This window comes from Notothenia rossii, assembly GCF_949606895.1.
Source record: "Notothenia rossii genome assembly, chromosome: 10".
In the NCBI taxonomy this organism is placed as follows: Eukaryota; Metazoa; Chordata; class Actinopteri; order Perciformes; family Nototheniidae; genus Notothenia; species Notothenia rossii.
In genome coordinates, this window is record NC_136908.1 from 9,491,397 (window position 1) to 9,503,520 (window position 12,124).

The 12,124-nt window shown below is 39.6% G+C and overlaps 1 protein-coding gene across 4 annotated transcripts in view; it reads right to left on the minus strand.

Annotated features, from left to right (window-relative positions):
* Positions 1-12,124, minus strand: part of fam49al (family with sequence similarity 49 member A, like) — a 36,388-nt gene that overhangs the window by 14,124 nt on the left and 10,140 nt on the right. For 2 of the 4 annotated variants that reach the window (XM_079653778.1, XM_079653779.1), the window contains exons 2-3: positions 6,314-6,404; positions 869-948 (exon numbers count right to left, since the gene is read on the minus strand). Coding sequence is in view for 1 of the 4 variants with exons in the window: in XM_079653779.1 (XP_079509905.1) it covers positions 869-938 (70 nt within the window). In the remaining 3 variants the exon portion in view is untranslated. Of the gene's footprint in view, positions 1-868; positions 949-5,026; positions 5,514-6,313; positions 6,405-12,124 lie in introns of those variants that run through there. The other 2 variants (XM_079653777.1, XM_079653776.1) reach the window with 2 other exon arrangements.

Sequence of the window (12,124 nt, forward strand, 5' to 3'; positions counted from 1 at the left end):
TTCAAGTTTAAAAAGGTCAACATGTTATAAAGAATATGTGAATGGTAACAAGAGAAGAGACTAACTAAACTTACATTTTATTTTGTAGAATTTGATGTTAAATAATGTACATTTTAGAATGTAGTATTTTATTATATATAAATTATATTATATATATTATTTTGTGTTATTATTTAATGAAAATAAATAAATAATACTAATAATAAGGACAATAATTGGATTACAAATTTAAGTGAATTCAAAAAATAAAAAATAAAATACTATAATTATTTATTATTTTCACTCAAAAATCAGATTTTGTATGGGATCAAATGTGTGTTAATGGAGCCCTTGTAGTTTGTATGCAGTTATGACTTGTATCGTGGTCAAATAATTTGAAATAATCCTCAAATAAAATTGTGTTTCCATTTCCTGGTTGTTGAGAAATAATGAGTCAAATGTAATCCCATAAAATAAACATTTTACACTGAGGAGTTTAAGCTGACTGTTCAAAAGTAAATCAGTTTAAGCGGTAACAGTATAAAAACTCCTCTCTTTAATACAACTGCTTTTGGTTCATACTGAAGCTTGTTTTCCTCACTATAAAACCTACGCACCGTGTATTTATACCATCATAGAAACAGCTTTCAGCAGCAGAGAGCTCTGAGAGTGGGACTAGAGAGTGTGTGATAATGACAAACCACACCCACAAAAACACTCCATCACACCATCAACAACGCAGCAGCTCACATCCAAATACTCCTCCTATGACCCCCCCCCCCCTCCCTCGCCCGGCGACCTCCCACTGAACACCCCCGCTGCACACACACACGTGCACACACATTTTCAGGCACATAGACACGTGCACACACCCCGGACGCTCACTTACTTTCAAAGTCCAGGAAAAAATGTGGACAGTTCTCTAAATCCTTGCCAAGGACCTTAATGAGGTTCCCCATGGCTGGCGACCTGGACGGGAGGACACAACAAAATGCATACAGTATACGCTCAACCTAGGAAAATACACAACCTGCAGGAAAATACACAACAGGCACATGGAGAACACAGAAGGTTGAGAGTGATTTAGTCATATTTGAACCAGTCTCCGATTTTTTTATTGTCTTCTTCTTCCTCTACTGTCTAAGCCAAGGGTTTCAAACATGACTTAGCAAAGTATAAAAATACAGAGAAGACAGTAACTGCAATTGAACTTGTATGTATATTTTATGTATACATTTAATATTTACAAGGCATAGGGTTAACTTAACCTTCTTTTAATAGGTCCCACTTTTGTAGTTTGTATGGTGGTGTCAGTTCAGGTGGACAGGATTACACAGATGTGGACTATAATGTAATATCATTTCTAGAGTTAAGTAAGTTGTTTTGATCCTAAAGTAAAATAATATATTGTTCAGTTCCAGATACCACTGACTTAATGTGTTGTGCCTTTGTCGATACACTGTGATCTGAGTTTGACACCCCTTACACCACACACACAACATTATACTTAAAGTGGACCTATCATGCTACATTTGAATAATATAGTGTAGGACCATACCTATATAAGGCATATTTATACTTTTTATTTTTCAAAATAACAAACAGATCATGCATTTTAGCCATTCCTCATTTTGCTTAATTTAACATTGTCTTTTCATGGGCTGATTCTGTGAGAACAGCACCATCTACAGGCCTGGCATATGTACTACAGCGTCTCCAGCGCTTTCGAACGGCAATGTCCGTGGCTGTCTCCTCCTGATTGGTGGAGTTGGCCCAATAGCCGTAGCGCCACTTCTGTGACGTCATAGAAGTGTTCAAATCTGGATCAGTCTGTATCAGATCCGTTGCAGCCCCTTTTTAAAAGATTTGGGTATGGAGGAAAATAGAGAGGGCTGTGTTTTCTGACACTTGGTGAGTTCCCTGGAACACCGGGGACACATATTCATGTAGAAAAGACGTACAAAAGTGCATGTTGCATGATAGGTCCCCTTTAAGTCACTAAGACCTAAGAAGTTTGAAGTTTGTTCAAAAATCGTTGCTGTTTTTATTTAAATATTTGTTGAGGTTTTTTTGCAATGAGTATACTTTAACTCCTAGTAATTTAAGTACATTTTCCCACTTGAGCCCCTGAACTCAAATGAGTTGGACCCCCTGGTCTAATTGTCCAGAGACATCCTGGTTATAAATGACACTGATCACAGTTTGCGTCCCGTACGCTGTACTCCAATGGGTGATTTAGATCCCTGACTGGAGCTGAGCAGTGCTTTTTAATCCATTTACATTACTATAGTAACCTAATAAAAGCCTGCTATGTAGTCTCTTCTCCCCTAATGCTCTTGATGTGCAGCAGCCTATGGATGCTTTATGACGAGCTCTTTATGCTTCATACCCACAGGCCAGATGCCAGAGCTTTATGGAAGCAATGATGCAAGCTTTATCAGATTATAGGTCAGATGGACAGGAATATATGTTCGTGTACAGCACAGCACCAGACAGAACAACATATGTCAGAAGTTTTAGAGATAAGAGCATGATAGTGTCAAGCCAAGCAGTTTAAACTGAGGCTGTGGAGACAAATATTATTTAAAAAATTGGGGTAGAGATGGAACCAGTCATTTGGTTTTGATCCAAACCCAAGAAATATAAAAAAGGCAGAGCCGCCAATTAAAATGGAAAAACAGCTTATCATGTAGGGGAGAGCCATGGGTCATGATTTATTGAGTGGATGCATCATTGATAGGATCCTTCTGAATACATTTTCATTACCGTCAAATATTGAACCTCTTTTCTAATGTTGTCTAATTAATCATTCGCAAGCCTGTTTAAAAAGCCATTTATTAGGAGTTTTAGGGATTTTGTGGCAAAAGATCATATTTTACAGTGTGTAATATTCCTGCACAGAATTTGATCTAACATGAGATGGATCTGCTTGTTGGTATCGATCCTGTTAGTGCTAGATAGGGCCGACATTTGTCCAAAAGCTTTTATCCCAAAATAGGTCATTTCATATCTCTATAATGAAGCATATAGTACTGCATGCTCTGTTCTAACTCAATACACCAGAAGTCTAAAAGCCTATTTGTGTGTACTCCTGTGTGAATCAAAAACTTGACGTATTAAACGTTCCAAGTGTCACTATAGAGGGTACGTTTAGTTTGACAATAGTTTGATATAATAAGAGGTTGATCATATTGTTAATTAAATATGTTGTTTATTGTACTGTACTGAACTATTGCGCAGCCCTAATGCTTCAATATATATTCAGAACAAGACTTAGTAGTTCATTAATAGCAGTATTTTACTTCAGACATCTGAAATATTTCAATTTGATTTAATGGAGCAGCCGTACAAATTTGAATTTTTGAGTTTGAATATTCAACTAATCAAACAGCTTCATTAAAGGGCTGGACCAAAATGATAAGAGAATAAACGTGATATTGTTGCACAGTGTGGAATATAATGATTTCAACAACCTTACTTAAAGAGGAAATTAATGGTTAAATAGATGTTAAGGCAACAAAGAAGGAGGAGAATTAAGAGGCCACATGTGTCCGATAAGAAAACATATCACACCAATCCAATTTTAAAATGGCTGTGAATGAAATCCCTCAGTCCTCCTCCATCATAAAGGCCTTCGTTAGCAGAAGGTAAGCAGCTGCCAAGTTTCACTTCCTCTGCCGTACTCTCTGTGTTTATGTGCTATGTTAGCACACAGCGGAGGCCTATCAGTTTCCCCCCTGCAAGACTGATTTATGACCAGCATTAGCATGTTTACGAGATGCCACCAAGCTACAAAAAAAAAAAAAAAAAGCCTGGACTTTTTCGCTGTTACTCAGCAAGAAGTGGTGTTGCATTGCAGCACTGAGGTTCAGACAGAGAGGGGGTGGAGTTACAGTGGACAGTCACCAGTCTCCAAAGCAGCTCTTTAATATGAGTACTGCATCTAATGTATTATATTTAACAACACAATCTGTTGGGAGGCAGAGAAAGAGAGCTTTACATGATGAGCAGTGGCAGACGGTAACTAATTACATTTACTCGAGTACAATTCTTAAGTTTGGACATCATTGTACTTCATTCATTCATATAAACATAGATACCTTTTCAATTTCAATATTTAACTTAACTTCTCTTTGTTTATATATATAAATCTTTATTTTATTCTGAAATGTTACACTATATAAACACATGATATGCTGATATGATGCAGTACTCTACAACCAATCAAGCCAGAATTTTTACAAAGTATCTAAAATGGACTCCACATTGACAAACTACAACATTAAAATGTATTTTTAATGATAAAAACGGAATAATACAATATTATTTAGTAATATATGACTCTGAAAAGTGCTGTTCTGCATATTCTGAACTTTTACTTTGGATGGTCTAAGTCTATTTTTATGTATAGTAATATCTTTTAGGAAATTGTACTTTTAATGGAGGACCAGAGTCTCGTTTTGATTAAGTACCCGAGTACTTCTTGCACCTCTGAGGCTGAGTCATTGCTAAAGCCTACAAACATTAGTCCAGATCTTTAAAACGCTCCCCATATCCCCCTGACTTTTAGACCACCTGCTCCAAGATACACACCGCACGGACAGCTATTCATATATGAATAAATAAGAATAAGATTCACATTGTCAGCCTGACAAGGTTATTGCAAAGGCGAAAATCCAAATCTCCAGCCTCACACAAAGCACTGAAGTGAACGCTCTCTGACATAGTGAGTGTGTGTTATATGTTGCCGTACACACACACACACACACACACGTTTACAGTGAGGCTAGAGCAGCATGTGGTCCATCCTGAGAGCAGCGCTCGGCTGATGGTTGCCAGGATACTGTTGGCCTGGTGATATCGTCGAAGATGTGGAGGAAAAGGGATCGAGCTTTGCTCACACACTCGGGTCAGTTTCATAACAGTGATCTGATGCATCAATGTTTTAAACAGCAATCAGTCTTTGCAGAACACAAACATTGTTACCAAGCCTTGAAAAAACAAAACAGGAAATGAAGAATCGAACGAACGCTTCTCTCTTTCTTACCCTGTTTTCCTACGAGTGTTTCGCCTTTTCCTTTATCTTTATTCCCCTGTTTCCGTCTTCCCTGCTTGGTGAAATCGTTGCTGTGAGTAAATCCCAGGTTAAGCCGTCTCAGAGCGATACATTCAATCCCACCGTGGCACTGGTTTCATAGAGACTGATGCTAACTTCTCCCTCTGCCTCTGTGTATCTCTGTCCACTTCACACTTCTCTTTTTCAACCATCTATTTAAAGCCTTTGTGGTTTTCTGTATTTGCTCTGCGTGCTAGATGCCGCTCTTTGTTTTGTGTTTTTCATGCTGTTTGTAGAACACGATATAGTCTGCCGGTTGTTGAGCATTAGATATGTTCAACGTTATTTACATTTCTGTCTTCTTCCTCTGGCTGTTTCGTCCTCGTCTGTGTCTTTTCAACTCTAAAAGAGAAAACTAAACGCACTCTTTTAGTTTCTGATGACAGAACGAGTTCCTCAAAAATATCCCCTCCGGCTCTCCTTTCTGCCTCACTTCTCTATTTCACCACTTAGCGCCACTTTCCCGGATCTTCTGGTGTCGTCTTGTCATCGAACATTTCTGTCATTCAGTCTCACTGTTGGCCCAAACGTGCAAACAAATCTAAGGGGCAAAACAGCACATTTCCTCTTAAACTCAATAATCTCCATTACACACAAGCCGCTGGATATATCACAGGCTGACTGTTTGAACATGTAGGCATTTTGTGAACTAGGAAGTGTGCTTGGTGGCCACTGGTTAGAGTTTCTCTCAATGTTTGCAGTCAGCCAGAGTGAAAGTGGAGCAAAGTGCTTGTCTTATGCAACTCAGCAGCACACAGCTCTCATCTGTAGTCCGGCACGAGAAACCAAACCAAAGGGGGCTCCTCGAGTCCTAATAAAGACACTGCTCAGCTCCCACATGGCGGCTGAAAAGCAAACCTGGTCCAGACCGGGAGCCAAGCAGGCAGAACGAGGCCTGCCGAGCTTCCTTTCAGCTCGCTCTGAAAGCTTCCTCCTGTTACAGCCCAGGAGCTTCACTGCTGTGGATTTACTGAACAGAATAGCTTGTCTTTGCCAAGTCTAACCACTATTAACTCACCAATAACACAATCTGACTGTGTGTCTTTCTCTCTGCCTCTAAACCACAATGATCTCTCTTTCTGTCACACACAGGCTGAATGGGTAACCAGGCAGCATTTTTACTCTTTTAGTAACTATCCATCCCCCCGTTTACCATTTGTTTCACTGCTGTGTGCTTTTAAAAAATGTATTTTCCGATTCCTTAATATTCATTCCTACCTTAGCTTGTGTTTATCCCTCTAAAACACTTCACTGCATCAACCAGGGCTTGTCAGCTCCACACAGTGGTTACAGCATCAGCAGCCACCACCTGACAAAGAGACAGAGAAAGAGAAATCAACATAATATTCAACATCATGTGCAGTGTGTCGGGGGAAAGCAAAACAGGAATGTAGGAGCCTTTAAATGTTGTTCTTAACTTGGAATCTAACAAGGGCAAAGGCAGGAGTATAACTAGACAGAGTGTAAGAAATAAAATCAATGTTTATGGCGTAATTTAAACTAATACACTGTTTTAATTTAAAGCCGTTTTATTCTGAAAACCGGAAGTTCACATACACTTTTCTAATTTAAAATCGCTTTATTCTGAAAAACGGATGTTCGTAAATATCACTTCTGATTAGCATACATGCTAATGCTAACCAGAAGTGACATTTGATAGTGATATTTACAAACTTATGTAAACTTAAGTGAATTTATTCACTTTTACAAATCGTAGTAATTACACACATGTGTAATTACTACGATTTGTAAAAGTGAATTTAAGGAGAAATGACACGTGCTGTTGCACACTAAAGACACTGTCTTTAACCCTCACTTATTGACGCTGCAATACTGTTATTAGGGAATGTTTAAATAACCACAGATATTAGAATATTGTAAATGTAATCAGGAAAAGACAGGATATGCCTTGGACCCGCCCCCCCTCGACGCCGGCCAATAGGAGAAGACTACAGTTGATAACAAGTGGAGATGGGGAGAAATCGCTCTCTTTCAACTCAGCTGACCGGCCGGCCACAGCTGATGGGGGGAGCCACCTCTCTTGCACATTTTCATTTGTATAATCGTATCATTTGTTTAATTAAATGATTTTAACTTTTATATAAGCTTCCTTGGACTCTTTTCAGTTAATCCTGTTCTCGGGGTTAGAAATTCCTAACCAGAGCAAATTAACATAAGAGTGAAAAACATGAATTAGCCTATGTAATCAGGCTGCTGCTTGTACTGGCCTTTGAGGTCAAATCTAACTGTACACATAGGTTGATAGTCCCCACACATTAGCATAGCATACATATACAACAAGCAGATAGAGCAATGTTGGCATACATTTAAAGTTGCAAATGTGTGAATGTAAATCCAATATTATTGCTCCTTAAACTCCGTTTCTGTCTCTGCTAACTCCTGTTTTAAACATATCAGTCTCTTTAGTTGCTGCATGCTAAACTATGTTCACTAGCTAGCCGCTAACCCTTTCTGCCCTGGGGCGGGGTGGCGCAGTGGGCTGTGTGTTTGATCATCAGTTGGGGAACTCCAGTTCGAAACATCAGTTGGGGAACTCCATTTCGAAACCCGCCTCCGCCGCCACTGCGTCAGGCCGTTGTGTCCTTGTGCAAGACACTTCACCCGAATGTGCTCCTGTGGGTATTGTCCACAGCACATGTATGATATCAATGTGTACAAGTACAGCGCCTTGAAGATGGGCGGTGTGGCGCAGTGCGCTGTGCATTGATTATCAGATCAAGGGGGCTATAAGGATTATTATTAATGGCGTAAAGTGATGCTTTTGAGCATTTTCAATGAAAACAGCTTCCTGATTAGTAAATTAAACAGTACAAATCGATCTAAAACAGCACTACGGTCTTTTTTGATGACCAGAAAAACAAGCTAAAAGTAATCTAAAGAGCTCAGCAATGCTTCGAGGAAAAGCAGAGTTGGCTCATAAATCTCCATGAGTTTTCCACTAGGAGCGAAGCCTTTAACATTATATGTAGTCATTTTATCTGTTTATGTAATAACAAAAAGATTATAGCTACTTTAAGTGCCTCATGATAGTCCCAATGGAGTTTCAACAGCTGTTACTAGCACTCATGGCATGGGTTATGGTAAGAAACAAAAGATGTATAGCTTCAATTCAAAATCATTAGCATTTCCCTTTCTAAAAGCTGAATGAGTTTAATCTGAGAACCTAGAAAGTGTTTCTTTCTTTCCTAATCTTTACATTTCGATAAAAGATTATTTTGAGTCATGCAGCTCTCAAAACTCCAGTGCTATGTCTTACTGGTGTAACTATTAACACGACTGTTGCTGCCCTTGCATCATCTCATCAGGAGAGAGTGCATACAGGAGGGAGGCGGGGGGCTTTGAAGAATAGTTGCCAGGGAAACACAGCCTCTTATTCTCATGGCAACCCACAGCCATGTACTGTTCAGTTTTTGCAATCATGTGGATTGGAAAGAAGGATGGATGGATTGACGGATGCAAAGAATCTCCTGTTCTTATTCTCCAGAGTGTGTTTACTAAAGAATTGACTCTCCTACTTCAGGGGTTGTAAAACCAGACCATTCACTCCTTGAATTAATGTCCTTTAACTCTAAATAGAGACTTTTATTACCTCAGCCAAAGAGGGTTCGTTTTTTTTAAGCTCTGTGTTCCCTCAAAGTAAATTGCCTAATGCATATTGATCTCTCCTCTCGGGGAAAGAGTAAAGGTCAAGTGCTGCACGGGACGCTGAGGTCAAGAGAGGTGACGACTTGAACTAAGACAATGAGGTTAACCGTGTGGACAAATCTAAGGTAAACTAAATCTATATAATTGAGTCTTACTTTGATTGTTACATTTCAATTAAGTTTGTTTAGATTAACAGCATTTATAATAATCAATAATCCTGCAAGTATACGTTAGCTTCAAATAAAGTTAACTTTTTCCAAGGCCTTTAAAACGGACATGAATTGCTGAACTTTGTCTGGATATGTGTTTCATATATCACCTTTGAAAAGCACTCATATGTATATATTCTCGTGTTTAACCACTGAGAAGTCTAGTTGTTTTGGGTACAGTCAGTCACTGCATCATTAATGTAAACCAGCCCTGTGCAGCTTTTATCATCATAAATATTAATGGATCAAATTGAGAGCAAACATTACATTTTACTCCAGCTGCATGGCTCCGAAAACACAGTGTGATGGATTACTGTTTTCAGTTCTGTTAATTAGTTGAGTGCTTTGGTTTGCCATTAGAGCTCCATGCCACCTGTTTGCTTTTTCACCACTGCCCAACGTGATCTACACACAAACTCCAATTTATGTCTCTAGTTGTAATGCAGTATGTGGGTTTTAAATTCAACTGCATTCGCTTTTATCAAATTTAGTCCATTAAAGGCACTTATAATCCTTGATTCTACTCAGTTTTGATATGTTAGAATACGGACCAATCAAAAAACAAGAAAATAAAAACATGAAGATGGATCGTTAACGGCTCCTTTAGTTTGAGGGTTGATATCATGACCCACCATGTCCCTGGTTTACATTTGGCCTCGGGCTATTGTTACATTTTTTCATCCTGTCATCTCCACTGTTCATGTAGTTCGTCATAACTTATTTTGTCTACCATGACTTGGAACCAAAACAACCCTCCCCACACTGTCCTAATGACTTGTTTCTGCCACGTGACTGAAACGCCATACTGATGTGATAACAACTAAACCATTTTAATGACGGATAGTGACTCGATGTGCTGATAAGACTTTGTTTGAAAATGTTTTGCCAAGCATCTCCAGTGGTGCTTTACAAAGAGCAAAGGTGTGAACATAATTCTTCCAAAATACATCTTCCCATTTTGTCTTTTCATCATGCGAGAGGACAAATTGCTCAACAATCTATTATAGCTGTATCTAAGGTAAGACAACATGGACATTTGCAGTGTTACAGCAGCAGAGGGACAGTGCAACAACTACAGGAAATCCAAACGTATAACAAACATGTAAACCGTTAAATAGTGGACAGACTGAATATCAACATTTGTTTGCACAAAATACTTATATTTTACATGAGTGAATAAATGAATGAATACATTGTGAGTTTTTGCAACACAGAGACTGTGTTGGTTTTTGTGAGATCTGGTGGCTTTAAAGTCCATAGCAATGGATTCATATACTGTATAGTAATTTGTTGATTCTTGGTGCATTTTGTGAGGTTAGTCCCTTTAATGTATTGCTAGTCTGTGTAAATACAGTGTTGATATATTAATTATTGTTGATTTTAAGTCAAAACTAATCAATTAGATCTCAGGAAGACATTGATATTGGCGGTAGCCGCAACTTGATGAGCCCCGCCGTGAATCAGTGTCCTGCTAATCAAATATTAGACTACTCTGAAGTCTCCAGTGAGCAGACACTGAGAGGAAGTCTGGCTAATCGGAGGGACAGGCTTTAAATATATTTGCTTTTTCAGCAACTTCCCTGAGAGATGGATAACAAAGTCATTGCATGCACACATCTGTCTGCTTGGATTAGAGTCCCTGCACTTAGTTTACGTTACTTCAGCTCATTGAACAGGTCCGTCTCTTCAAAAACTGGTGATTATTCTCATTCTCACTCTTTGTCTCTTCCAGTATGTTAACCTCTTTGCCCTCTCTCTCGACACACCCCTTTCTCCGCCCCCTGTTCACCCTTCTTTTATTCATTCACTCTCATCGCACACCCATTCGACCTACTCCTCTGTTTGTGTGTCTTTCACATCCTCCCTCCATTCTTTCCTTCTTTGTTCTCAGCATATTCTCCCTAAAGGTAGATATGAGTGCAGCAGGCTGCGGTAAATTACCAGCTCATTCGTGTGTTTTAAGAGACAGGAGGGGAAACGAGGAGGATGTAGAGAGAGCTAAACACCCACCTAAACTCAGTACAGCCTGTGTGTTGTTTGTTTGGAGGAAAGGTGAATTATATAATGTACACTGTTAGTATACCGTGCATCATGCTGATGCTGGTAGTGAGGATCCTATACTGGAGGTCAGTTTCGTGGGAGGAGAGGGTACGGGAGAGAGGAGAGGAGAGGAGAGGAGGGAAGAGGAAAGGATGAGACAAATAAAGAACAGAAATGAGAAGGAAAGGAGAAGTCAAAAAAGGACAGAAGAGAATGAGAAAGGAAAGAAGAGAGAAGACAGGGAAGATGAGGAAATTAAATGAGAAAGCACGAAAGTACAGTAGAGTAAAGGAAAGGAGATTTAAAGAGAGGAATGGACATGAAAAGAGAAGATAGGAAAGGAAAGGTAAGGAAGAGAAAATATATCAGACAATTGTAAAAGTAAGGGAAGGAAATGAAATGCAGGGAAAGAAAAGGTAAGACAGAAAAGTAAAGACGAGTAAAGGAGAATTGACAAAATGCTAGTTTCAGAGTATAATGGGAGGAGGCAGTGTCAAACTCAGCAAGACCATCGCTAAAGATTGACCGCCGATGAAATGCTACAGCCAATTTGCCTCAACACACACACACACACACACACACACACACACACACACACACACACACACACACACACACACACACACACACACACACACACACACACACACACACACACACACACACATACACACATTCATACACAATTATAGATACTGCCGTCCTTCTCTGAGGTGAGGAGGGAAGGGGAAAGAGTGGCTTAGCGTGAGAGCGTAGGATGGAGCGCTAGAAAGCAAAAGAGAGGGATGGAAATGGAAGGAGGAGGTTACGATTTCTCAGCATCACCCCTCCCCCTCTTTTCACTCTCCAACACACACACACACACACACACACACACACACACACACACACACACACACACACACACACACACACACACACACACACACACACACACACACACACACACACACACACACACACACACACACAGTCTGAGTCCAGAGCAGCGCATGGTGCCTCATGAAAGCAAATGGGCATTGTGATTCTGAGCTGCCGCGCTGACAAAGAAAAAGGGGAGGATAGAGTGAGAGTATGGCATGTTCAAGCTGTACTTGAATCCATTTCTATTGTG